This window comes from Thunnus albacares, chromosome 15, assembly GCF_914725855.1.
Source record: "Thunnus albacares chromosome 15, fThuAlb1.1, whole genome shotgun sequence".
Lineage (NCBI taxonomy): Eukaryota > Metazoa > Chordata > Actinopteri > Scombriformes > Scombridae > Thunnus > Thunnus albacares.
The window spans coordinates 15,019,382-15,046,045 of NC_058120.1; the positions used below are offsets into that span (position 1 = coordinate 15,019,382).

At 39.7% G+C, this 26,664-nt stretch overlaps 2 protein-coding genes across 6 annotated transcripts in view; both read left to right on the forward strand.

The window, feature by feature from the left end:
* The window catches only part of mboat2a (membrane bound O-acyltransferase domain containing 2a), a 43,814-nt gene extending 32,113 nt beyond the window's left edge, over positions 1-11,701 (forward strand). Inside the window, exons 4-13 of the mRNA XM_044375195.1 lie at positions 405-500; positions 1,638-1,693; positions 3,490-3,544; positions 4,802-4,988; positions 5,817-6,009; positions 6,327-6,430; positions 6,522-6,586; positions 6,980-7,112; positions 7,975-8,126; positions 9,119-11,701. Coding sequence (XP_044231130.1) covers positions 405-500; positions 1,638-1,693; positions 3,490-3,544; positions 4,802-4,988; positions 5,817-6,009; positions 6,327-6,430; positions 6,522-6,586; positions 6,980-7,112; positions 7,975-8,126; positions 9,119-9,284 — 1,207 coding nt within the window. The 3' untranslated portion in view covers positions 9,285-11,701. The remainder of the gene's footprint in view (positions 1-404; positions 501-1,637; positions 1,694-3,489; positions 3,545-4,801; positions 4,989-5,816; positions 6,010-6,326; positions 6,431-6,521; positions 6,587-6,979; positions 7,113-7,974; positions 8,127-9,118) is intronic.
* Positions 11,702-13,396: 1,695 nt separating this feature from the next.
* kidins220a (kinase D-interacting substrate 220a) overlaps positions 13,397-26,664 on the forward strand; it is a 47,710-nt gene continuing 34,442 nt past the window's right edge. For 4 of the 5 annotated variants that reach the window (XM_044374654.1, XM_044374650.1, XM_044374652.1 and 1 more), the window contains exons 1-14: positions 13,397-13,577; positions 17,404-17,562; positions 18,714-18,812; positions 19,550-19,648; positions 21,023-21,121; positions 21,569-21,667; positions 21,892-21,990; positions 23,266-23,463; positions 23,606-23,704; positions 24,089-24,187; positions 24,575-24,673; positions 25,142-25,319; positions 25,466-25,630; positions 25,821-26,000. In XM_044374654.1, coding sequence (XP_044230589.1) covers positions 17,431-17,562; positions 18,714-18,812; positions 19,550-19,648; positions 21,023-21,121; positions 21,569-21,667; positions 21,892-21,990; positions 23,266-23,463; positions 23,606-23,704; positions 24,089-24,187; positions 24,575-24,673; positions 25,142-25,319; positions 25,466-25,630; positions 25,821-26,000 — 1,645 coding nt within the window. In that variant the 5' untranslated portion in view covers positions 13,397-13,577; positions 17,404-17,430. Of the gene's footprint in view, positions 13,593-17,403; positions 17,563-18,713; positions 18,813-19,549; positions 19,649-21,022; positions 21,122-21,568; positions 21,668-21,891; positions 21,991-23,265; positions 23,464-23,605; positions 23,705-24,088; positions 24,188-24,574; positions 24,674-25,141; positions 25,320-25,465; positions 25,631-25,820; positions 26,001-26,664 lie in introns of all 5 variants that reach the window. The other variant, XM_044374651.1, reaches the window with a different exon arrangement.

Sequence of the window (26,664 nt, forward strand, 5' to 3'; positions counted from 1 at the left end):
CTACTCTGTTTTCTGTTGAAAGGTTGTGTTGTCCTCTGTCTTCCTCCACGGACATTGACACATTATTGGAGCCTCCTCTGGCCTTTTGTCGAATCTTTGACCCCCGTCCCCTTTCCATAACTCTCTGCCTTGTTGCAGAGGCCACTGTCTTTTGTATTGTACTGTAAAGAAAAAAGGTGATTGTTCTGCTAATGCGATGGACAATGTTCATTTTCTCTCCACAGAACAAATGCTTCATATCGATGTGTAGATTCAAATTTTGGAGATTGAAAATTAAACTTGGAAGAAATGCAGCAAGATTTCAAATTTGCTGTTTCTATTTTTACATATTATTTAGCTATGTGCAAATTCTAATAATTTCTTCTTCTCTTTTTTTTATGTCTTTTCTTTATTTCTCTGCACAGGTACTGCTTCATGGTGACTCTTGGCTATCTGATATTGTGTCAGATCACGCGAGTCTATGTGTTTGACTACGGCATGTACTCTGCAGATTTCACAGGGTAAGTTACACTGTAACAACACACTAGCTCACTACAACATTTGTGATTTTTAATTAAAACTGAAAGCTTCCTTTGGTGTTAATTTCGAATGCAAGATGTACTACGAATGAAGCTTAAAAGAGAAGTTAACGTCAAGCGTCAGGGGAACGTTGGATATGACTCAACCAGTCTGAGCTAAACAGAAACAAGAGCATGTCACATTGTTCAGATGTGTCCGCAGGAGGACATTGATGGGGACTATAGTTGCTTGCCATTGGTTCCCACTCCTCCAGACTGTCTGACAATTCAAGCAGACAGCCTGCAGTCCCAGCAGGGTGGGGGTGGCTAGTTGCTAAGCAACCCAATGCAAACCCATACTGCCTCTGCGAGGGCAGAGATTTCACTCTTTCAACTACCTCATCTTCTGTCCCTGTTTTTCTTGAAAATGTCAAATTCACTTTTGTTTTTTTCAAAATGTCAGTGTGACCCTTATAGCAAGGACCAGGTAGTTATAATTTTCCTCAAAACTTTAAAGAAATTTTAATTAAAAACCAGACAATCTCTGGCCTGTTGCTTATACTTGATGCTGTTTTTTTAATTTAATGTTGCCACAAACAGTTTTTTAATGTATAGAATTAGTCAAGAAATTGTACTTGCTGATGCAGAACGTTGTATATATCTAAATACAGGCTAAAGGACATGAAATCAGGTTAGATAATTCTTTATATATCTTGCTTTATGATTAAGAATGATTGGATTTTGTCAGTAGGAAGCAGGCTGTGTAGCAGAGTGATTCTCTGACTGAATCAGGGCCAAAAAATAGCTGAAGAATAGAAAAGACCTGCACTTATTGTAGAGGAAACTTCCAATTTTGAAGCCCATACTGTTACTATTATTAATGGATTAATTGGCAGCTAAGGCCATTAGTTTGATCATGCACCCAAAAACTTTCCAAATCCCTGCCATATAAAATACAACAGTTCTGTTTGAATGAATGGAGACTATCAGTTTAACAGGATAAATCTTATAAACTAGAACAGATAAGCATACAAATAAAAGGTTAAGTATGTGGGGGGGGGGGGAGAAAAATGTCATCATGTGAAGAAAAAGTCAAAACACTGTGATGAGCTGGTTGTATGTTGTCCTTGTCCTTATTAGGCCCATGATGGTTATAACACAGAAGATCACCAGCTTGGCGTTTGAGATACATGATGGTAAGGCGAGCATCAGTGTGTCTCTCAAACTGTGTGTGTTTCCTGTCTGTCTGTGTGTCTGTCTGTGTGTCTGTGTGTGTGTGTGTGTGTGTGTGCCAGTGTGTGCATCCTCTGTGAGGCAAAAAAACAAAAAACTGGCAGACGTGACAGAAGTGAAAATGCCGGTTCAATTCTCCCAGGAGTTTAAAAACAGATCTCATGGGCCACATTTCCAAGCCAGTAGTCAGTTCTGACAATGGACTAGTGAACCAGAAAGAGAGCATCAACACAGTTATGTAATAGAGCAATGACCAACTATGTTCTCCCTCTCTCTCCCTCTCTGTTGAACAGTTTAATGGCTGACTTAAAACGAACAGCGCGTAGTGTTAGACATTTATTTATTAGCAAAACATAAACCGTGCCCGGATGTGTGTCGCACAACAATCCTTTGCCACAGAAATACCAGCAGACCCTCAGATTTTTAAGGCAGAGCTGCCAGAGCGGAAGTGCACGGCGTCCAGTCGCTGCTCCACTAGCTGACCTGGATTGACGCAATCCTTTGTAGCGAATGGAGAGTTTGCTACCATAACAGGAAAACCACACGTGCTAATGAGCAATAAATAAAGCTGTAGACCTGACACCAAGGTTAAAATAAACGAGCGTGATCGAGCTTCTGTGGCGAGAAGAGGCTTAGAGATTGAGAGGATGATGAGAGTCACTCGCAGCTTTTTAGTTCCCACTTGGAGTCTTAAGTCCCCTCAGGATATTCTACGCTGAACACAATCAGCGGTCTAATAATGATTTGTGTATTGGTATGTGTGCACGCGTGTGTGTGGTTACATGCATGTGTATGTAGCACGGAATTGCATAGTCTTTTAAATTCTGTTCAGGTCACTGATTCTCCTTGCAACTGTGACTCTAATGAGAAACTAAGACTGTAATCCCCATCCTCAGCAAACTGTCACTCTGATACCTGCCTGCTGTTTATACTCTCTCTCTCTTACACACACACACACTGAACAGCATGTTGTTATGTCTATTTTATATGGCAAAATATGTGAAGCCTCACGCGTCAAAATTCATCTTTTCATTTGTTTGGCTGGGATCAGAGGAGCAGCAGAATTGAACTAAACATCGCCTCGCAAGAAGAGATCTATGCTCAATATGTATCCCATGATGCCAGAGCCGGCCATGAGTTTTTCAGTCTAATGAGTTGCATAGCCACAAGCAGCTCAGGGTCTTTTGTAAGTATGCAATAAAAGAGAACAAACTATGAAAACAAATTTAGTCTAAAGAATAGAGCAGACCTTTAATAACCTTCTCAGTAACCCCTAAAATTAATGTTTACCTGGCTACACGCCAAGATGGCACACCTCCTCTTTGTTTATCAGTACAAGGCCAATGCAAAAGTGCTGCCAGAACAATAGTACAACCTGTGTTAGATTTTTAGCGAGGTTATGTACACAGCGGCCTGTGCTTTCTGTTGCGTCATTGTTTCTCGCCACTCTTTGCTCTCCCGCTCTCACTCATTCATCGTCCTGAGCTAACTCAGCAGAAGGAAGCCGGTGTTGTTTACTTTGCTGGGCCATTCACAAATGCCCCTTCCTGCACGTTGCTATGCAGTTACCCCAGTTACCCCTGACCCCGGCTAGCGTTGGTTGCAATACCACTCGACTCTTGAGAACCAGCACTTCTCATCGCCGTGAGCTTGAATTTGAAGATTTGGCAAAATAACGCATGCACTGCTTTTCAGAACATGATGGATATAGATTAAATGTATTTTTTTAAATGTACAAAGTGTGTGTGTCTGTCTGTAGGTTTGACCAAGCGAGATGGACAGCTGACACCCAGTCAGAAATACCTAGCTATCAGGTATGTGACTCAGGTATGTTTTTACTGCTCTAGGTGATGAGTTGATGTCAATTAAGGATGTCTGCGTTTGTATTAAAAAGTTGTCATTGTGTTAAATTTGCATTCAGGTTTCCCATGAGCTCAATCTGAAAGAAATGATGCTCTTGAATTTATTTATTTTAATAAAGGGGTCATTGCTTATATTGCTGCATAGGAAATCACCACATTGCCTGCCACCTTCACCCGCCCACTTTCAGTCTCTCTTTGGTGCTGTCAAGCAATAATTTGGAACTTGGTATCTAGGAAATCACACATTCACTGCTCTCATGTGACCTGTATTGTAGGAATGCCCTAACCTCCATCATTCCTGCATTATTACAACTGCAGATTTCTTTTCTCTAACAGTTTCTAATGGAGATGTCAGTGCAGCTGAGGTAAAAAGGAGGATTTGGTTAACATGTTGATAACATACAGTAGTTCAACAGAACAGAGATTAGACAGGACTGACATCTTGATATCATTATTGCAGGAATTGCTAAACAAAAGAAGAGAATATTTGTTTTCTGTGAAGCAGAGTTGATGCAGTGATCATGAGCTGAACTGGGCAGTGTCCTTATAAGGCAGGCAAATAAAAGGCATTAAATCTTTGTTTTATAAACCTTCGCTGGGCTGCTGTGAGTCAACAGCTATCTCTGAGATGGCTACGGGGAAGGTGAGGAATTAGTAGTTGAGGCAAAAACAAAAGCTCCCATTCGGGCAGTTAGATTTTGTGGGGAAAGAAATGATTCAGCAAAAGACCATAAAACCCAAATTATTCTTTGTGCATCTATGTGGCTGCTAGGGAGCATGAAGGGGGCTGTGCGTGACATGAATTTCATCATCTGCCCATGTCCGTAAGGGTCCGTGTCATACACTTGCAGACACCCAATGTAGTATAAACAGAACTAGTATAAACTAACTGCTGTGTGTCTGCTGTCCTTGTCTGCCCTTGTTTTTTACCTTACTTCTTTACTTGGAGAGTTCAATAGAATAGAACAAAATGGAATAGATAGATTAAAACATGCTAGTAGCTCAGAAGATAATTTGATTCCCTGGTATTTGTTACACTATTATATTTTAAATCAAATCACAAGGCACAGTCCATGCAAGCATGATGTCCTGGATTTATTCAGTCCTTAACATTTGAATCTGGACTGTCTTATTAATGTAACACAATACAATAGTATAACAAGTTTTTTTCTGACATGTCTATGCTTGTCTCTCCCTCTTGCACTTCAGGCGGATGCCAAGCTTGCTGGAATACCTTAGCTACAACTGTAACTTCATGGGCATCCTGGCAGGGCCCACATGCTCCTATAATGACTACATGGCTTTCATTGAAGGCACGTGCTACCAGCCACGCCACCATGAGAATGCCAACGGCAAGGAGAACGGGAAGTACAAGCAGAGTGAACCCTCGCCCAAGGTACAACACGCAGCTGTAGAGATGCAGTGTAGTTGTAAGAGGCACAATTCAGTCCCATTCAGCTTCAGTTACTTTCAGCTGAATCAGTTTGAAGAAGAAAGGAAATCTGGTATGCAGACAGGGTTTACAATGAACACACACAGTGCAACCACATCACAGTTTTTTACCACATTAAAGAGAAGGGCGTACAGCAGGTGAAGTCTGCCAACACTGAGGTAAGATAGGGGCAATATTTTGTGCTACGGTGGCCAGAAAGCTTTCTAAAATGCTTTTTTTGGTAACTTGAAACCCTCAAAGAGAGTATTTGAATACATTGAGTGGTTATGACATTACGAAATGGGACTTTAAACTATGTAATTCTCTTTAATTGCATATTTCTGTAATGTTGGAAAAAGGCCCTTTAGTAGAGCAGCTTTACAAGGGTGCAGGGTAATTATAATGCATTCACTTTCCTTTAGAGAAACAGAAACTAAAACATTATTGAGAATTTAATGACACAAAATGTCTAAACCTCCAGGTTACTTATGAATTCTTACTGCAAAATGCATTAATAATTAAATTACACTCCAAGATTTGAGCGTGTATATGTGTGTGTTTATCTCAAATGAGAAATGAAGGGAGCGAAACACAGACATTGCTAAATATAAAAACATGAGAGAAAGCTGAAGGACTTGAGTTAACCTTGAGTCTGCTTAACTGAGTGTTTAAAGTAAAAGTATCACTTCTCTTATCGAGCGGTTATTGTTTCCTTTTGTATATAATGCAGCGTAATGAGTTTTAACAGAATTGATTCTTTTTAAAACGCTCGCTCCTCTCACCTCCTCTCAGAATGATGTCATCTCCAAGCTGTGTACGTGTGCCATCTCGCTGGCCATCTATCTGTCGCTGTGTAAGCTGATCCCAGTGGAGCACTCCATAGACGACAACTTCGTCAACTCCACACCCTTCTATCTACAAGTCATCTACCTTTACCTGGCCATGCTGGCTCTGAGGCCAAAGTACTACTTTGTCTGGACACTTGGTGAGTTTCACATGACGTCCAGGCCAAGATATGTATTTAATTTTATTGTCGGAAAATCAAATCTTGACATTCCTCCAGTTTTTTCAGTCTGTACTGTACTTGACCAGTCACAACCTTTGTCTATATGTCATTTCACAACATTTCTTGACATTGCAGCGCCATCTAGTGTTCAATCGAGAACTGCAGCCATTGTTTCTTATCAATGACAAATGCATGTAATGTTGTGTCACCCATTGCTTCACAAACAAATGCGTTCTCAGGACATTGAGGCTGTTTCTTTCATAGCACTCAGAAACATCTGTACCTTTCTCCTGCAGCTGATGCTATTAACAACGCAGCAGGATTTGGCTTCAATGGATACAACAAAGATGGCTCCCCGCGGTGGGACCTGATATCAAATCTCAGAATTCTGGACATTGAGGTTTGACTCATTTTTATGAGACACTTTATATCTTGATAATGCCCCTTTACAACTGCTGTCTAAAGGTGTATTGTTGCGGCTCTGATTTCAGTTTGCCACCAGTTTCAAGATGTTCTTGGACAACTGGAATATCCAGACTGCTCTTTGGCTCAAAAGGTAATACGCATACGGGTTGTAATACTGTACTTTGCTCAATTTGTGTGAGAGCTGTAAGATGCATATTTTATACTGTTGTCTTAAAAAGTGTTTTGATTTCAGTCATGTCTGAATGCAACCATCATTTGAATGGTTTGATTCCAAAAATGCCACATAATCATTTTGCAGAAGATTTTACAAGCCTCATTGGGTTAGATTATTTAAAAAACATACATTAGAATTTTCTCATTAAAGAATCTCATGAGTTTTATTGCAATCCATGATCTTTTGTATATATATTCTCCAGTTATGGATTTTCCTAGTCAAGAATATAACCTTTCATTTGTTTCTGCTCAGTCATGTGAAATGTTTTGACTGAATACTGGACGTGTGCCATGTCGGTTCTTTCCCTAGGGTGTGTTATGAGCGCTGTCCCATAAACCCCACTGCTGCTACCTTCCTGCTGTCAGCCATGTGGCACGGGGTGTACCCCGGCTACTACCTGACCTTCCTCACTGGCATCGCCATGACCATGGCTGCACGTGCAGTGAGTACACAAACTGTTTCTGTCTATACATACAGCTGTTTGAGCTCCTCCCAGCCCAGATATCTTGAAATGTATAATTGTAAATTCAGCCACATATATGTAGGTTTATCAATCTACAGTGGAGTAGTACACTCTTGTTGTATAGCAATCATGATAGAGTGGGTTCATCCTATAGTTGTTCCAGGAAATTTTGCCAGTAAATTTGATTGATTTGCTTCCCCATCTTCCTGCCAGAGTCTAGGAGCTCTTTAGATTTACCACAGCTACTTAGCAGACCAACAAACACACACCGAAATCCTTTAATGGAGAGTGAGGGTGTAATGATAAAGTAGTATACCGCTTATACCTCATTTTAAGTGTGAGGCCATTACCACTAATCTCTGCTCAGCCAGACCTCTTCACTCTAGTCTTGTGAAAGAAGTAGACAAGGATATTTATGAAGGGTGATGGTCCAGGGGGGGAAACGCTGTGTAATTCTGGACTATCTACTTGGGAAGGGTTGATTAACTGAAACGCCAGCACAGTAAATTTGCTGTGTAGGTGAGTTCTTGCAGGGACTTTCTTCTTCTTTATCTAAAGGAGGACAATGAGACCACTGACCCAGTTCCACCATAAAACTCCTGGCTTCTGCCACATAGGCCTTTTCAGATATCGATTTCTCTGATGAGTTATTAGATGGAAAAAGACAGAGAGGGGGAAAAAAAGAGATGAGCAGATAATAAGCAGAACTAGGCAGTGAAAAAGATTTGAGAACTAGGTCAGTTGAACTCATAGTTGACGTTACAGTAGAAAGAGCGGAGTGCAATTTAAAGTTTACAGATTTGAAAATTATATTGAGATCTTATGTTTTCTTCTCTTACAGGTAAGGCACAACATCAGACCGCACTTCCTGGTCTCCGACTCATATAAGTGCATCTATGATGTCATCACGTGGGCATGGACACAGGTTGCCATTAGTTACACAGTGGTGCCATTTGTCCTACTTGCTGTGGGACCTTCACTCAAATTCTACAGGTACGTGTGTGTTGATGTTGATGCCGCACGGCTTCGGCTTGTACTACTGACTCTGGATTTCTTTTAAATAAAGTGTCAGAATACCAGAGAGAATACAACAGCCTCTGCTGTTCTCTGAAGTAATTAGCAGAGCAAGTTGTGCACACCCTTGTTGTTTAAAATAATTGTAATATTAAGCACGCAAATGAAGTTCCTGCTCACAGTGTAGAAATATGAACACTTTTTCATTAGCCTGGTTCCCTCTTGTGCGGCTGTAACAGTTAACGAGACAGCTTAATGAGCGTAGGGTTCGCAGGATTGATGAGGAGGAAATTAAGCGAGCGGCCTTGACATTGCCGGGCCACTGCTATGAAATAAAAACCCAACAATGGCCAGTGTCGTTCAGATGAAGGCTATAGTTAAATCAGAACGTGGCTGCTCGACAGGCAAAATAAAACAGACTCATTAAAGGAGCAGGGAGGTGGAAGCTGAAAAATATTCACATCTGTGGTTATGGTTTAGGTCCATTACATAATAGGAGAAATTAAATAGTTTGATATGGTAGATTTATTTCCACATTTAGGTGAGCTTAACACAAAAAGTTGTCTCATTTCTGAAAATGTTCGGCAGCCTTTTTGTTTTACTACACTAAACTTTTTTTCCTCTTTGCCTATATGACACATAATTAGCCACTTTACATTGCCTGTTTCAATTATGATGCATATAATAGATATATATACACATATATATTTGCCATACCCCTTAACTTTTCTCAAAGCTCTTTTCCATGTTTGCAATCTTTGATCATAAAGAAACTGCGTATTAGCATGTTAACATTTGCACTTAATACAGCTCAGGCTAAAAGGAATATCATTGTTTTTAAAGGACAAATTCAATTTTGACCTGATGATGTTGCTACATGAAAAGAAACCAAAAAAACTGACCTGTGGCTCTGTGTTCATTCTCCAATTAACACTTATAATAAACTAAATGAGTCTCTCTTTGGGATGCAGGTCCTGGTACTTCTGCCTACATCTTCTGTGCCTGCTGGTGGTCGTGGCCCTGCCCGTCAAATCGAGACGCCGGCAGGCTAAAGAGCAGCAGGACGGCTTACAGGACAACCAGACTGACCACAACAGCACAGACAACAACTGCAACCAGAAAGACAAAGCCACATGAGGCTCAGGACGCAGACGCGCAGTCCCCTTCAGCAGCAGAAACACTGAGACGAACTAGAAACCACTGAGAACTGGAGTGTGGCGAGTCTGTTTACCTGACAAAGAACCAAATATTGGACGTACTGAGAATCCTAACAGACAGAAAACACACGTCAACGTCCTGTCAAAACTTCCAGTAGCAAGGATGACCGCGATCACACTTCTTACACGGATAAGAGACCAGGATTTAACAATGGCCATGGTGTAAAACTAACGAGTGATAGTGGTTACATTACATTGTATTAGTGGAGATGAAGAAAAACTGACTTCCAAGCTGCCTTAAACCCTCTATGTACTCAGCAGGTGAAATAAAAGTCTGGATGGCACGCTGCAAGAACCCAAACGCAGTTAACACCAGTGTGGTGTCGGGTTTATACAAACAGAATAGAAGTGCAGTATGTGGAGGGTTTTTGTCATTGTCTGGATACAAGCCTCTTGTTAGTTGGAAAAGGAAAATGTGTCCATGTAAAAGAAACATAACCTTTTATCATCAGCTGCCAATTTCAAACAGGCCTTAGGATCCTCAAAATATTGTTTGATTTCTATGTCTTTTTTAAAATCCTTACTCGAAGAAGAATTCACATTGTACGTGTTTTGTATTTAGATGTCTGTGACAACACTATTTGAACACCATTCTTAACGCTTTCTTTCTGGGATGAATTGACTTCGCCTGATGTAATGAACCTATAAAGAGTCCCAAAGTGGAATTCAGATCTCGTCCATCTCCAGCAGTGGAAAGCCACTCAAGAATTACTAAATGGATTTCTGTTTCTTTTTATATTTTTCATATCTGCTGCTTTTCTTTTTTGACAAACACTCATCAGTTTCAGATAAATGTGTGTTTCAAAGGGAGATTATTTACTCTTTGGTGATTTAGAATACTTCTTTTTTTTTTTTTTTTTTAAAGAGCATTTCTGACTTTGGGTTCAGGGGTATTTGTGTTTTGTTTTGTTTTTTTTGTTTTTTTTTATGTGTTCGTATTTTTCACACCACAGGTTTCCTCTGTGTTCAAATGTCTTGCCTCTGTAACATATGTGTCCAAAACTATTAAATGAATGCAAGTCCTAAATGACAAAATAATAAGTTAAAGACAGTGGATTGTTTACATCACTGTTGAACAAAATTACCGCAACAGAGATCTAATCACATTCACACCACGTTCACTCAAGACGTTTAATTGTCAAAAGATTTTGTAGCCGTAATTATCACAAACCAATTGAATGTAGAATAGAAGTTTTCAAAATTGATGCACAGTACATAAAAAAGCACATATTGTATTCAGGCTACAAATTATGTAAGTGTGCAATGTGCATTTGTCGGCAAGGAAATCTGATATTTATGTATGTGACATAATAATAATAATAATAATAATAATGTACAAATTCAAAGACGTAGACCAGCTGTTGTGGTAAACGGTCTTATTTCATATTGTGTGCACATATGTTAGAATAGGGGATGTTTCAGGGTGCATTTACTGTATGGTGTAAGAGACACTGGTTCCTCATGTTGTTTTGGTCCATGGCTCACTGTAAGCCTTTTAAATCATCAGTTTACAACACAGAGAATTTTAAGACAGCCACCACCTGTGACTGTTTCCTGCACCGTGATACATTTTATGGATTTAGTAGATAGAAATGTGGAAATGTGGTGCAGGCAACTTAAAATGCACCTCACTGTTATTTAAACAGAGTCCAATGACACATTTTTACATATCCGTTAAACCAGGAATTAGTCTGGGGGATTCGAGCCCACAGTATCATACAGACTTTGAATTTGTCCATTTTATTTCTGGAAGACAAACAAACAAAAAAAAACAACAACTGTTAGTCATTTGAGTCGAGTTTGGTGCATTTGTGTTAGGTAAAATAATAACAAAGCAGCAGAGGTGAGTTTTGAAGTATGGACCTGTTTTTCATTTTCTTTTTAAGATTTTCTAACATTTGCATATTCCTGCCATAACTGTGTGTGTGTACCAGTATTCATGTGATGTCGATGTGGTCTCAAGTAAACTATATTTGTAGCCTGGGCCCAGTTTAGGCGAGTACGGCCCACCTAAGGGAAAGGGATGTCATTCTACAAACATTATTGCACTGCATGGCCACCCAAACCAGCAGATCAATGCAAACTGCTCCATATGTCCAAAGTGCCAAATCATGAATGGCGCATTTTTGTTTTGTGTGCATGTGTGCCTGTGTATGTGTGTGTTTGTTTGTGTGTGTGTGTGTGTGCGCATGTGTCCATGTGGTATGTGTGTGTGCGCCTGTGTAACATAATGGTTATTTTTGTGTCAGAAGGAAATTTATTGAAAGATTTGTATAACAGTACATTAAAATTCTGATTTATGTGGCAAAATAAAGAGAAATTATTTTTAAACACTAACACTGATGTTTGAAAATAAATGTCTTTTTGTCCAATAATAGAAATTAATATTGGTACAAATGTTTGAAAAGAAAAATGCTTTTTTTTGTTGTTGTTAATACTGAAAATTAACATTGGCATGAACTAAATTTTAGCATTCAACACTTCAAACACAATAAACTCACACAGAGAGCATGGAGGATCCCTACTAACAGGATCCCTACAATATAACAAAGATTTAAAAGACATTTAAAGAGTTAAGTCAATGCTGTAACGCTGTTGTTGCTGAAAGGTTGAGGGGTCTGCTCACAATACTGTACAGGTGCACCTTTGTCAACATAAAGTGTCCTCTAACTCACCACTGATGATTGCAATAGAGCAGAAGACAGTTTGACATGTCACAGTTGGAGAAGCACAGGTGTAAATAATAAAATGAATTATGGCTGGATTCCCTTTACCTGCATTGTGCTTACTGGCTCACTACATAGAACCGAGCCATCGTTAGTGTTATTAGTACTACTTGTACTTTTCCTACTATGACAGGTCAAAATGTGTCTGCCATGCAAAGGGGTTGCTGAAATTTTATGATGAAACTTTAAAAAAAAATTCTTTGTGAATTTTAGGCCATTGAACAACATTTTAAATCTTGTTATAATGACGTACTTTACAGTAGGATGTTGCTGCGATATAAAACATCCCTACCACTATGACATACTTCAATAGTTACAACACCACAGCATCAAGGAGTTTCAGTAGTATTTCCCAGACATTGCAAACATAAGGGAGTAAAGGGAAAAGGGAACAACTGTAGTTTAGTGTCAATACACTGAATTATCATAATTCAAACCATTACGTCCAGAATACAATACAAGTGTTGTTATCAAGGTATTTGTTTCTGTTATTCATGTATGTGTAGACTGGCTGGCTCAAATAAAAGATATTTGAGGGATATGAATGAGCAACATACAGTATATCGTGATAGATTGACAGTCATTTTGGGTTTCTCATCTATTGTTTAATGCATATTCAATTCATAAATATAATATATAAGCAATAGTTGGAACCCATCGGCTATCTTTAGCCTTTGGGCGATGGCTGATATTTGAGAAAGGTCTTTTGGCGGTCTTGCAGACCTACAATTTGCTTCCAGAGAATGGAGTTGGAGTTGAGAGACGACGTCTATGACCAGATTGTTTCATAAGTAGCCAGTTTACACTCAGTTAACAGTTTAAAACCAAACAAACATTGATACTTTTTGTAGGTGTTTTAGGTCCAAGCAGGTAGCTCCAATGGATGTATTATAGGAGCAACGAGTACTAGCCAGTCAGAGGCAGAGTAAGGGTGAGTCATGATTCGCCATCCTAGGAACAAAAAATTTGGCTTCCAGTAGAAATCGCCCGAACAGAAATGGAAACAAAAATGCCTCCTATCTCAAAATCTTGTTCCTTGCCTACAGATATCTGCATTCATATGAAGATATCTGTTTATAGAGATTAGCAATAATGTAGAGGTTAGAGGGTGAAAATACATTTATAACCCTTAATTATAAGTCTCACTAACCCTTCCCAACTTACAGTACAACCAATTAAAAAAAAAAATTAAACACTGGCTGCCAACAGTAATCCTGTCAGCTGGGGTTTTTCCAGGCAAATCTTATGAAAGTGGGGGAGGGGTTCCTGATACTGCCCCCCTCTGCTCCGCCACATGTTTACGCCACTGTAACAGAGAAGAGGCGGAGCTGTTGACTTCACCGTAGCAGCGTCGGCTCAGGTTAACGTTGTTCTTTAAAACACACAGAGAGGAGAGAAGAAGCCACGGTATGATGTGAAAAAGCGGTATTTTTTGACTCTCCGAACCGGAATCAAACTTCAGACGTTTTCAGAGCAGCCCAGCCTGGGTAAGAGGACTTCAGGTTGTTTACTGTACTTTTTTTGTAACTTAAAAAGTATAAAGAGCCGTTGGGAGAGCTAGCCACTCTGCGTTAGCTTGTTAGCCGTTAGGAGTTTAGCTAGCGACTGTTTTTGCTGTTGCTTCCTAGTAATTCGTGTCAAATTCAGGAAGTTGTCTCTCTGTAACATCCTTGTCAAAACCCATCTATCTGAGAACAGAAACAAAGTATTTTAATACTTGACTTTTATTGATCTAGCCATATTTGAGGCCATGTGGTATGTGTAGTCTATGTGTGTCATCCAGATGTTTTTTTTTGGACACGCAGAGCGGCTGATGTGCCACACCTGTTGGTATGAAATAGTATTTAAAGTTGCAGATAGAGTCAGGAAACATGCTGTATAGACCCTACAGTATGTTTATCACACTGTTGTTGACACTGAGCCCTGGCTGACTCTCACTCTTGTGACCAGAGATTTACTCCAAACAGCAGCTTTACAGAGTTATCATAACAACTCTGCTGACTAAAACCCAGAAGCCCCTCAAATGTGGAACAAAGGCTGATTCACAAAGAGCAGCTCCAGGTTTGGCTTTTTAAAGTTTTCCAGACAGCTTAGTAAACCTTCTTTTTGGAAGAGACCCCGGTATGTGTCAAAGAGCTGAGTCCTCAGCAGTTTCATACCCACATGACAAGCCATAAGAGCTGACTGGTTAAATTTAGAGAACCTTTTGACTGCGAAGTTCACATGTTCACATAACAGCAAAGCTGACGAGGAGTTTTGTAGATTTTTCATCATGATATCCAGTGGTTTGTGTTTTTACATAAACATTGAACCATATCTGACCCTATAGTAGATCTGAGCGATTACGTGTATGGATATAATATTTATATCTTGACACCAGACAAGATATCTTCAGGGATTTGTATGTTGACATAATTAAAAATGGTGTTTTTCTGTATTACAGTTATGTGACACAATTTTATAAGCTGTTCTGGTGCTCAATGCCTTGAGCTGTTTGGTTAACACATCCACTTGACTATTGATTTCCTCTTTCAAAATGTATTCTTATGGGCCCCTTTTTTTCTTTTTTTAAACAAATGCATCTCTCTAAAATAGAGTTGAAACAGTTAGTCAATCAATCAATTAGTAGATTTACATATTATTTGAGAAGATTTTGATAATCAATGAATCCTTTAAGTAATTTTTTAGCAAAAATGTACTTGTTGCAGTTTGTCAAGTGAAAAGCAACATATTCTCACACCTGAGAGCCATGAACCAGCGAATGTTCGGCATTTTTGCTTGAAAAATGACTTTAACGATTATTTGATTATCAAAGTAGCTGCAGATTAATTTTCTGTTGATCGACTAATCGTTGCAGCTCTAATAAAATACCTTTGGATTTTGAAATGTCAGCCCAAAAAACAGTTTTAAAAATGACATTGGTTTGGGGAAATAGTGAGGCTTATTTTTTCCTCACTATTTTATGACACTTGAAAATGGTTTATCATTTAATCAGGAAAATAGTTATCAGATCAATGAGTATTGAAAATAATAGTTGGCTGAAGCATTTTTGACAATATATCAGCTTTCACTTTAAAGTATTGTGATGTTTATTTGAATTTGTCAATGTTTTGCAGTGCAACTTTGTAGATTTGGAGGTTCCTTGTGGCCAGAAGTAGTGGATCTTTAAAGAAAGAAACAGTGTACCAGGATTAATTTAATATTCTAGCTATAACTGGTGATAATCTACCAGTGACAGCTCCTTTTAATATCAACCAAATGTTTGGGTTTTTTTTTTTTTTGCTTTATTGCAGTCCACATAAAATTAAATGACACAAATTAGGCCAACATCTTAATTGTCTCTCCCCTTTTCATCTGCGTGTGGTGCCAAGCCAGTGCATGTAATGAATGGAAATCTAGTTGCGTGTGTCTATTGTGTTGGGAAGAGAGATGGGCGTAGGCCAGCCCTCTCATCTAATATTCAGCCTTGAGTAAAAGGGGGGGATGCTGAGCGTGAGCCTGGCAGTGCTTGTTGATACTGTGTGCGAGTAAGCAAGGGATAAAGATTGGTGTTGAACAGCCAAATCTAAGTTTCACCCTACACCGAGGTAAGAGCTTCTTCTTTAAACACTGTTTAGTCCCTTTTTTTGACACTCTCGTACTGGCTTTATTCCATTGTGTCACTATTTTCATGGCTTTTACTGGTTTGGTTGGTGTTTTTTCTTTGCCGGGTTTTTACTGGGTGCATGTTGTGTTAAAAGGATGTGTGCGAACTCCCATCAGACCATTGCTGAACAGAGAGAGAGAGAGAGCTTAAGGTTTACTGATTGGTCCTTGTGTGGTATAATTGTCCACCTATTGTACTGAGAGACAAGGAACTGAGGAGGGTGTGTCAACAGGCTCCTATTGCCTTCATTGTAAACAAAGGATTTTTTTCCATTTATGCTTGACACTGTCTGATATGGGAGAACAGAAGGCAGGTGATCCTTGACAAAAGAAATGTAGTCTGACTTTAGAAAAAAAAAAGAAAAAAAGATGAGGATATGCATTGATCGGCCTCTCTGATTGGACTCAATTGACTGTTTTGGGCCTTTGTGCTACTGACAGCCCAACAGGCATGTGACATTTTAGCGTTTATTGACTCGAGCCTGAGCTGCTTGTCCCAAGGATTATGTTGAAATATTGAGCAGCGTGTTTGGTAATCTTTGTGTGAAACCCATTGCCAAGGCAACTTGCAAGCAATGAATGCAGCTGCCTAATTTAATGTCGCTGTGGCCGGACGCAAGTCTGGCGAACAACTTGATGAATCATTGATGAGTTTTTTATCGATCGGCTGAATCCCTACTCCAGCAAAAGCAACCATTTTTGATGTTTTCAGGTGGAGCAATAGGAGTAGTTGTGTTTTATATTATTGTTCTGAGGAGATCTTGTCTGAATATTGGAGGCAGTTAGATTGCTGCCTGGACAGTGATGTGAGTAAAAGAAATCTTGGCCATGCTAGTCTGAATTTAAAATAAGTCTCCAGAAGGGTGGAGCCTAATTACAGATAATCTCCCCAAAGTGGGCTGTCTGTATTGATTTGTCAGATGCAGATCCTGCTACTTCGTTTTAAAGCAGTTCCAGTGAAATTGTGCTGCACTTTAATGCAGAACTGAACTCTTTTTCTTTTTTTCGGTTACACAAATTTCATTAAGTCCAATTTAAGTAAAAGGAGAAAGGCAGAACTGGCTTTAGTCTTGATATAATTGGAGCACACAGCCGAGTGCACCAATTGTCCAAGTCATCATTACTTCAGAGGATGAACTTTTACAGACTATTGTTTGTCTTCAGTGGTATTTGATGACTTAGTGCAGTTTCTTGAGCGAAGCGTCGTGATTGCTCTGCCTTCATTATAGTGAGCAGACAAATTTCAGTTCATGTTTTCAGCATGAGCAGGCAGGCTCATGCGAACGTAACTGAACTGAACTAAATGCCTCTGTTAGCTCTCGTGTAATGAGCATGTTGAGTGCATTATCCTCCTTTTTTCTCTAAAGACTTGCATATGTTTTTTTTTTTTTTTTTAAGATAGTACGTCATCTTTTCTGATTGTATCTCGGGATGTTTACAGCTTGGCTAACTTTCTTTTTTTGTTTTTATGGGTGAGTTTGTGCGTGTGAGTTGGGTTTGGGACAGCACTTGTTTTTCTCCTAGCATCGTTTCAATGACACCACACCCTCTTTAAATCCTCTTCTCGTCTCTTGGTAGTGTGTTACATTTTGCCGTGCAGTCCAGATAGATACCACTGGTTTCCTTTGCCTATTGTGAATACTGACTGGCTTTCCACTTCCTCTACAGTGGTGTACAGGTGGTTAGCATTCAGCCATGGATACCACCACCTCCCTGAAGATGACCTCTCTGGCTGTCCAGAGTCTGTTCGGCTACGTGGAGGAGGAGAACCTGGCTGCCATCAAAGCACATTTGGACAAGTTCAGAGATGTGGACAGCAGGGGCGATGTAAGTCACAACAAACCTCCTGTTCACTCAGGTTGTTTATTTCAGGGAGGAGTACGCAGTAATGGGTGGCTCTTAAGGATCATGCGTCAAATTTTTGTGGGAAAAGGGATAATAGAATCTGTTGTGTGAGGCTGAAAGCCATTTGCAAAGATAAGACAAAATAGTATGAAGCACTATGAAAAATTGTGTTTGGCTTCTTAAAGTTGATATTTTCCTTTTAGATTGGTCATGAATGAGTTACTGTGCCTAAAAATAGTATTCACTCCCCTTGGAAGATTTCATGTTTCATTGAAAACTTCTAAAGGAGTTTAATACTTTTTTATAGAAATTAAGAAAAACTTCACCTTGATGTAATGTATCCTGAAAGAAACAAAGGGACAGTTTAGAGGGCTATGTGGTAAGCCATTAGCTGTTAACCTGCACATACACTGTACACATTAGGTTATTATCTCACAAATTAAAATAAATACCCACTAGAGCACCAAATGTGTATTAATCTGCAGCTGAAGAAGCCCCCAGCAAATACACTATTTACTCCTTTTTAGTAACATTTGATAAAAAAATACAGTTCCCAGTTTTTTTAAGGAATTTACTTACCTTTTTAAAAAAACAACAACATGTATTTGTGACCCTTTTGAAAGGGCTATTTCTTTAGTAGGCATGAATGGGATTATTGCTACAGTGCCACTTCTTTTAAAGCTTCCTTTAAAGTTCCCCACCACTCAAAAATGTGTTTTGATCATTGCTACTTCACTTGAGTGTTTAACCTTCACTATGCATAGTGATGTATGTGCAGAGTTTGAAACTAGAAGGCTGTTTCCCCACACTGAAAATCTGAGTTGTACCTTACGAGCATGAAATGGACTTATTACTCAAAGTATTTTTATATATCATAAGACATGTCTGGAGGGGATCTTAAAGTCCTAGCTAGTAGACATAATTAATTTAACAACACGAGAATGCTCAAATGTAATGTTGCCACTTCGCATAAAGTGGTCATTTATTATATTGCTGTGCAGCATTTAGAATCACAAATCAAGTGATATCACCATCTGTCAATTTTCTGATGAATTTTCAGATAGTTAACAGCATAATTAATTGTTGGCATGTTTTCAAATAGTTTTCCTTTTTTCCCTCTCTGCTTATTTCAGAACGGACAGACTCCCTTGATGGTGGCGGCAGAGCAGGGCAATCTGGAGATACTGCAAGAGCTCATCCGGAGAGGAGCCAACGTTAACTTTGATGATGTTGTAAGCATGCACACGCATACGTACGTCTAAAACTGCCCCGTATGGACACACCCCCACACGCAGGTGCATGTGGCGTTTTGGATTTATGGATTTATTTGTGGAGAACGCATGAGAGTCCAGGCACAGGTGGAAAAACAATGTGGTCATTTAAAACTGCATTATCCGTTTGACAAAGACGATGTAGCTCAACTAGTGGCCTTGATGTTCTATCTTGCTGAACTCGCCACACACAGGCTTAGTCCACAGCTATTACGAGCCATAATGACAACTCATTACACACTTTTAACTTAACTCTTTCCACTAAATGACAGGATCCACTAGCTGGCCAACACCCTTTTTCTACAGAATCCAGCCCCCACACACGCACACACTCACGCATGCATACACCCTCCTACTTTGGCACACACACGCACGCTCGCACTCCACACCTCTCATTAACATTAACTCACGTACATGTAACCTGCTATTACACACCGCACACTCAAACTTATGCTCACTTTCGACAAAGAAGAGAAGGTGAAGCATTACGCTTCTGTCTCTCACACTCTACTCTCCTGACTCTTCTGTCTGTCCCCTCCTGGCACCCTGTTCCCATGAGCACCTGGTACGACCAGCTGGTAGGTACAGCGCTTTGACCGTTCCCAAGCCGTACCACGGGGAGCTAGGACAGTTGTTCTTTGAACTGGAATTGGAGCATGATGGGAGTTCCCACGGTAACAGGTTGTCTCTGTGCACAGGACTGCTGGACGGCGTTGATCTCAGCAGCTAAGGAGGGCCACATCGAGGTGGTGAGGGAACTGCTGGAGAACAATGCCAACCTGGAACACCGAGACATGGTGAGGATATAGATGGAGACAAAAAAAAAAAAGTGATGTGGTGGGGAGGAAGATTTAGCCCAGAGAATTACTGGGAAGTTGTTTTAAATTCTGCTGAAAACATTTTGTGTCTGTTTTGTATCTGAGAAATGAATTGTTACATGCCATTATGCAACATATTGATATTGTATCATGTTCTCCAGAAATCAATACAGTACACTGTAGGATCAAGATAAAGTGAAATAGATTAAGTAGGCAGGGTGGAGCAAAAACTGGCGATAGTAATGTATCCTCAGTGCTAAAATGACTCATCAATTAATATGTATAAGAAAAAGAAGTGATAGCAAACAACATGAGACAACGACACCATGCTGATCTTTTAAATATACTCAAAACATCAAACTTCAGAGATTGACTAGCTGCTCAAACTCGGGCTCTATGTTGACTCTGAATATGTAGCCTTTATACAGTTTAGAATATAATAAAGTTATGATGTCTTGATTTTATATACATAAATGTTTTTTTATTCAGTGCAGCGCTAGTTGAACTATATGATCCATTAGCCTTGAAATGGACATAAAATGAAATTATCGATTGGTTGATGGCTCCTCTCTAGTAGTAATCCTATTTACTGAGCTCTGGTCTTCTCCACATGGAGCAATGATGTGATTTGCTCATAGGATCCAGACCTGTCAGAGACAGACAGACAGTCTGAAAGCGTCAAGTAGCAGCTGTTCTGTATATTTATGAGTAAACTATTGGCAAAATGCAAATGAGATACATGTGTTTATTACCTGAGGGTGATCATGATGGATATTTTTATGATGTAGATGTCCCAGCTCAAGAGGCAATGTGCATTTCCAGCAGCCAGAAATGCTACAAATGCATTCCTAATGAGCACTAACCATTGTTAAGTAGTGAAAAGGGTTTATAAAATTTCTATTTCCTTCAGTATTTTATCATGCATGATAAGACAGGTAGAGTTGATTTTAAATTCTTAGCGTCTGTGACTTTAGGTGGTGAGTCAGGACGTCAACTGAGTCATTGCAGTGAGGGCTGTGTCTAAGCTGCACAGGACAGATCACAGCTAGTCATCACAGTGGGATTATAATAAACCACACAGTGTGATACTGTTCACTCACTGGAAATTGTGTCACACCAGCTGTAAATAGCACATGTTCCCACCACAAATTCTGCTAAGATTTTATCTATTCTGGAGGGACTGAAAACTGTTGTTGCCCTTAAATGTTATTATAATAAAGCTATATTTATAGCTATATGTACATGGCATTTTTGAAGTGATGTAGGCTCTTTTTTCCCTCTCTTCTCTTTGTCTGCATATTTTTTCTATAAAATGTATACAAATCAACTCTGTTTTGTGTGTTTTCAATGTAGGGAGGTTGGACTGCTCTCATGTGGGCAGCCTATAAAGGTCGTACAGATGTGGCACAGCTGCTCTTGGAAAAAGGGGCTAACCCTAACATCACTGGCCAGGTACTAAGACTGAACACACTGTACCATCAATGGTATCTATTATTCCCTAATTTTTTGCATTGAAAATTACACAAATAGGTATGTACACAGCACATGACACATTTTTAATTTGTTAATCAGTTTGTTAATCTAATCTCTAAAAATAGTCTCTGAATGGTTTATTGTAATAGTGCTCACATGATGTGTTTTATTCTGACTGCGACATGTAAATATATTACAGGGTTTCAGCTCTAATATAAACATTAGTTTTAAATATCAGCAACTTTAGAGTAACAAAAATGCGAACACAGCCACAACCCTGTGCTTCACCTGCGCTGTGCAATACCTACCCCATGATCTGCTGTTTCAGTCATGTGAGGTGGCTTAAAGCATTATTACGACCGCAGCCCTGACACCGATCATTAGTTATTGTCAACATGACTTCACCCCTGTCTGCTGTCCCAACAGTACAGCGTCTACCCCATTATCTGGGCAGCAGGTCGAGGCCATGCTGAGATTGTCCATCTCCTGCTACAGTATGGAGCCAAGGTCAACTGTTCAGACAAGGTAACCACATACTGACAGATGTTCATCAAAGATGGAGTTAGTTGTATAAGCTTAAAAGGTTTGAATGTCATGGTCCATGTGCACCTTCCAATCCTTCACGTCCCTCTACCCTCTTCTTTTATTTATTATTTCTCTTTTACAATCATTTATGTCCCTTGGTTGTTCATCTCTCTCCACATGTTTCATTCACTCTTTCATTGTTTCATTATGTCCTTTCTTTGCAGTACGGTACCACCCCTCTGATCTGGGCATCCAGGAAAGGTCACTATGAGTGTGTGATGCATCTTCTAGCCAATGGAGCTGATGTGGACCAGGAAGGAGCAGTAAGTAGATTATAGATATCCTGTGAATGGTTGCATTCCATCGATATCCATCACTACTGTGCACTATTATGATGTCTCAAATTTTGACATTATTAGAGCTTTTGGCCTTTTTACACAATATACATGTTCTGTTGCTGTTACATGGCCTGTAGATTTGATTTTCCTGTAGAATGTTAATCATAGTCAAGATATTGGTATTTAAAATGCTTTTATTGATAAAATAAATAAACAATATTGAGAGGTAAGTGTGATAATCTAGATTATTGTTGGTCTTACTGTCAGGTTTCAAGATATTTCTGGAAAGTTTGGAAATGCCTTTGAAAGTTTGAAATCTGGAAAGATATGGAAAATTATTTATTTTAGTATTTGGATGTCGATAAATATATATGACAAAAAGGCCTTTTTCACAGGAGGCATTTAGACATATCATAGTAACAAAAGCCCATGTGTAAATGATGAAAATAATGACGACTGAATTCCATCGAACTGCTTCAGTTTCAGGGTTCTGGTATTGTGCCTGCTGGCTCACTGTCACACTGCCATGGCTTACTGGGACTTTTCAGTAGAACAGAGCCATCATTAACGTTATTAGTAACACCTGTGCTTTTCCTACCATGACAAGTCTGCTGTGAAAACACATATGCCTCCTACATGGCTTTGTACGCACTGTCATTTGACTTTGTATTATATTTGGCAGTGTTTTTTAAACAGTTAAATATTTTATTTGGCAGACTGAACAGGTATCTCAACAGCCCAGCAAGTCAAATTGCATGCCGGGTTCATTGTGGGTGCTACGACACATGAAGCTGCCTGTTCTCGCCAGTTCAGTTTTCACACAATCAAGATTTAATGCTGCCAAGCGCCACTAGCGCGTTAGTAAACTGCAATTTTAAATAATTGATTGCATCTATGACGCAGCGCATCTGTGCTCCTTGGAGTCATGTTACATCTGTGCTGATACAAACTGAATAATGTGATAGTTTGATATGTAGCATCAATAATCAGATGAAACTGTTGTAGCTAATGTCGCAGAGCAATTATTTTATATGTGATTAAGAGACTCTAGTGCCTGGAAAAATATCTGAGTGATTGGGCTTGCTAAATGAGATGTCAATAATAAGGTGTAATTAAGATTGTAGTGTCTAGCAGAGCTGCTGAAATTAACTAAAATTATTGAACAACACTTAGTCAAGTGGAGAATAACATCTGGAATACTGAAATGTTATGGAACCTCAAACGTGCACATTTAAATGTCTTCTTTCTTTATCGTTTCAGAACTCAATGACAGCTCTGATCGTGGCAGTGAAAGGTGGCTTCACAAAGGTTGTCAAGGAACTGCTGAAGAGGAACCCCAACGTCAACATGACAGACAAGGATGGCAACACAGCCCTGGCCATTGCTGCCAAGGAGGGACACACAGAGATTGTACAGGACCTGCTGGATGCCGGCACTTATGTCAATATCCCAGACAGGGTGAGGCCTCCCTACTGCAGCGTTGCCACCATGCTGTTTGACACTGACAAGATGTTGTAAAGAGGTTGACATGAAATACAATGTGAATTAAATACAATACCTATCTCCCTCCTTTTTTTCCCCTTCTGTCTCTCTCTTCCAGAGTGGGGAGACAATGCTGATTGGAGCAGTGAGAGGAGGTCATGTGGAGATAGTCCGAGCTCTGCTAAACAAATATGCAGATATTGACGTCAGGGGACAGGTAGGAGCCCCTCTCCCACTATCTCTGCTGCCTTATTGATGTTTAAAAGCCAGCAGGAGGCCTTCTTTTGTTTACTGTTAACTGTCACACTGCAACTCAATACTCTTTACTTGAATCTGTTGTTTTTGGTAAAGTGAACTTTAATCTATGGGTTAGAATTACACAAATATAATTGCTTTAACACAAACAAACACACACTGACACAGTACGCATAATGCTACTCATTATGTGTATACTGTGCTTTATGTGCTTTAAGATGTCCTGCATTCACAGCTGTGCTCTTTCAACACTTGTCCCTGCACCTTTTTGTATTTCTGAAACAGTTCATTTTTTCTAAGATAAAGCTGAAATAGTATTTGCCTTGTTGTTTCCTTTCCACATCAGGATGGAAAGACTGCCCTCTACTGGGCAGTGGAGAAAGGCAACGCTACCATGGTGAGAGACATCTTGCAGTGTAACCCTGACACTGAGAGCTGCACAAAGGTATGGAACAAATCCTTTGAATTTCTTGATCATTACTTCTAAAGTATCATGTTTCTCAATTATTTCTCATATACTTTATTGTGATCAAATTAAAATTAACATTCTTTTCGCTACATTAAAAATATCTACAAAAGAAATTTGGGCTCTATTCTTTTACTGCTTTTTGAAAAATCAATGAAAATACTGTTGACCAAAAATGCAGGTGGACAACTATGAATATTGTCTTATAAGAGCCTACCTCAGCTTTCAACTGTATGTAGGTAGTGTCCTCCTTTTTTCACCTGTGTGTAAAGGTCCAATGTAAGTAGACTTTTATGTTATGTTATGTTTTATGTAAATTTAAGAATAGAAATGATGATATGTTGTGTGTGTGTGTTTGTATTTTAGGAGGGAGAGACCCCACTTATCAAAGCCACAAAAATGAGGAACATAGAGATAGTGGAGCTGCTGCTGGATAAAGGGGCCAAAGTGTCTGCTGTGGAGAAGGTAAAACACACTAACGAGAAACACATCTACAGAAAACCCTCATCATAATAACTCAATAGCTTTGTATGATTTCTGCAGTCTGGAGGTTTGTTTTTGCCACACTAGCTGCAGAACCGAACTTGTAAAGATGTACTAAAATTGTTTTTCAAAAGCACTTCAGATATTCATGATCCCCAAAGTACTAAATCTGAGTAAAAAATGTCACAAACATCTTTTATTCACAGATCATTTTCAATGTTTGATTGTAATTTCAGCTGTCATCTTCAGCTATTATGTAATATGGCCTAGTTACAATTACCAGACCATTATCAGCACATTATACTTCGCTTGGAACTCTGTCCAATATCTTTAGATCAATGAGAGACATTAATAATATAATTAATACTAAAAAGTAACTTTTCAGTTTGTCAGTGAACAGCAATTAGTCATTCCCGTGTTTTTTTTTTGTTTTTGTTTTTTTCTACATAGAAAGGTGACACACCGCTCCACATTGCCATCAGAGGGAGGAGTCGAAAGTTGGCTGAACTGCTGCTTAGGAACCCTAAAGACGGCCGCCTGCTGTACCGCCCAAACAAGGCTGGAGAGACACCATACAACATCGACTGCACCCACCAGAAAAGCATCCTCACACAGATATTTGGAGCCAGTACGACCCGTTTCTCCCTGTCATTCAGAAAAAAAAAATGTGTGACAAAACAAGCTCATAGCCTTGTTGTTCAGGAATCAGAAAAAATGTTACTACTTTAAGTACTTAATCTTCTTCTTCTCTCATCTCATCCCTCTCTCTTTCAGAGCACCTTTCCCCCTCTGAGTCAGATGGGGACATGTTGGGTTATGACCTGTATAGCAGTGCTCTAGCAGACATCCTGAGCGAGCCCACCATGCAGCCGCCCATCTGTGTGGGTCTGTACGCTCAGTGGGGCAGCGGCAAATCTTTCCTTCTTAAGAAGCTGGAGGGTAAGTAACCTCACTGCTTTAGAAAAGTCTCCTATATGAGGATGAAAAGTACAGAATTGTGGAAATTTGCTTTTTGGACAGTTACTTGCCTCAGTTTCTTCCACAACTCAACGTTTTGATGTTAAATAGAATTCAAGGCTTGAAATATTTGACATGATTTTCTTCTCCTTCCTCTCCACTTGTCCATCAGATGAGATGAAGACATTTGCGGGCCAGCAGATAGAGCCATTGTTCCAGTTCTCCTGGCTGGTGGTCTTCCTCACCCTGCTGCTGTGCGGCTCAGTGGCCGTGGTCCTGGGCTTCACTGTTGATCACAAGCTGGCAATCGCTGTCTCCCTCAGCCTCCTTGCCTTGCTCTACATCTTCTTTGGTAAGAGAGAAGACAGACTTGCTACAAATCGGATTCTTAACAGATGACGGGGGGAAGTTTCTGCTTTTGTTTGACCTGCTCTACAAGATGGTCAGAGTGAAGGGCCGGTTTAGCAACAGCCTCATCCTCAGCAGAGGAGATTCTTTGGGCTGAAACTCCACTCGAACTTTGTTACTATGCCACCCTGCTGCCCAAAAAAGATGTAGAGCAGGAGTTCTTAAAGGTGCAATATACGACATTCAGCCCCAGTAGATGTTAGCAATCAACTATTTGCTATGTAAAAATGTCTTGTGTTTTATGTAAGATATAGAACTATGTAGTGGAGTAATGGTGTCCTGAACAGCGAATGAAGTCACATTTCCTCTGTGTTTATTGTAATCGAAGCCTCTCTCTGCATGTTGTGGCATGTGAGCATCCATGTTAGTGAATGAGAGTCCCCTCCTGTGCTCACCACAGCCGTCTTCAGCCGGGCCACAAAGTTTCTCATATTTTAGCTAAACTGTACTCTGAAATATGTTTCTGAAAAACATTTGAGTGGAGAAATAAGTAATGCAGTAACAGAATATTGATCCATATTTGACCAGCACTGCCTAGTCTGACAATTTTATCTGAGTGTCATGAGCAGTGTGTCCAGATGCCGCTTTCTTTTTTTTTTCCAACTTTA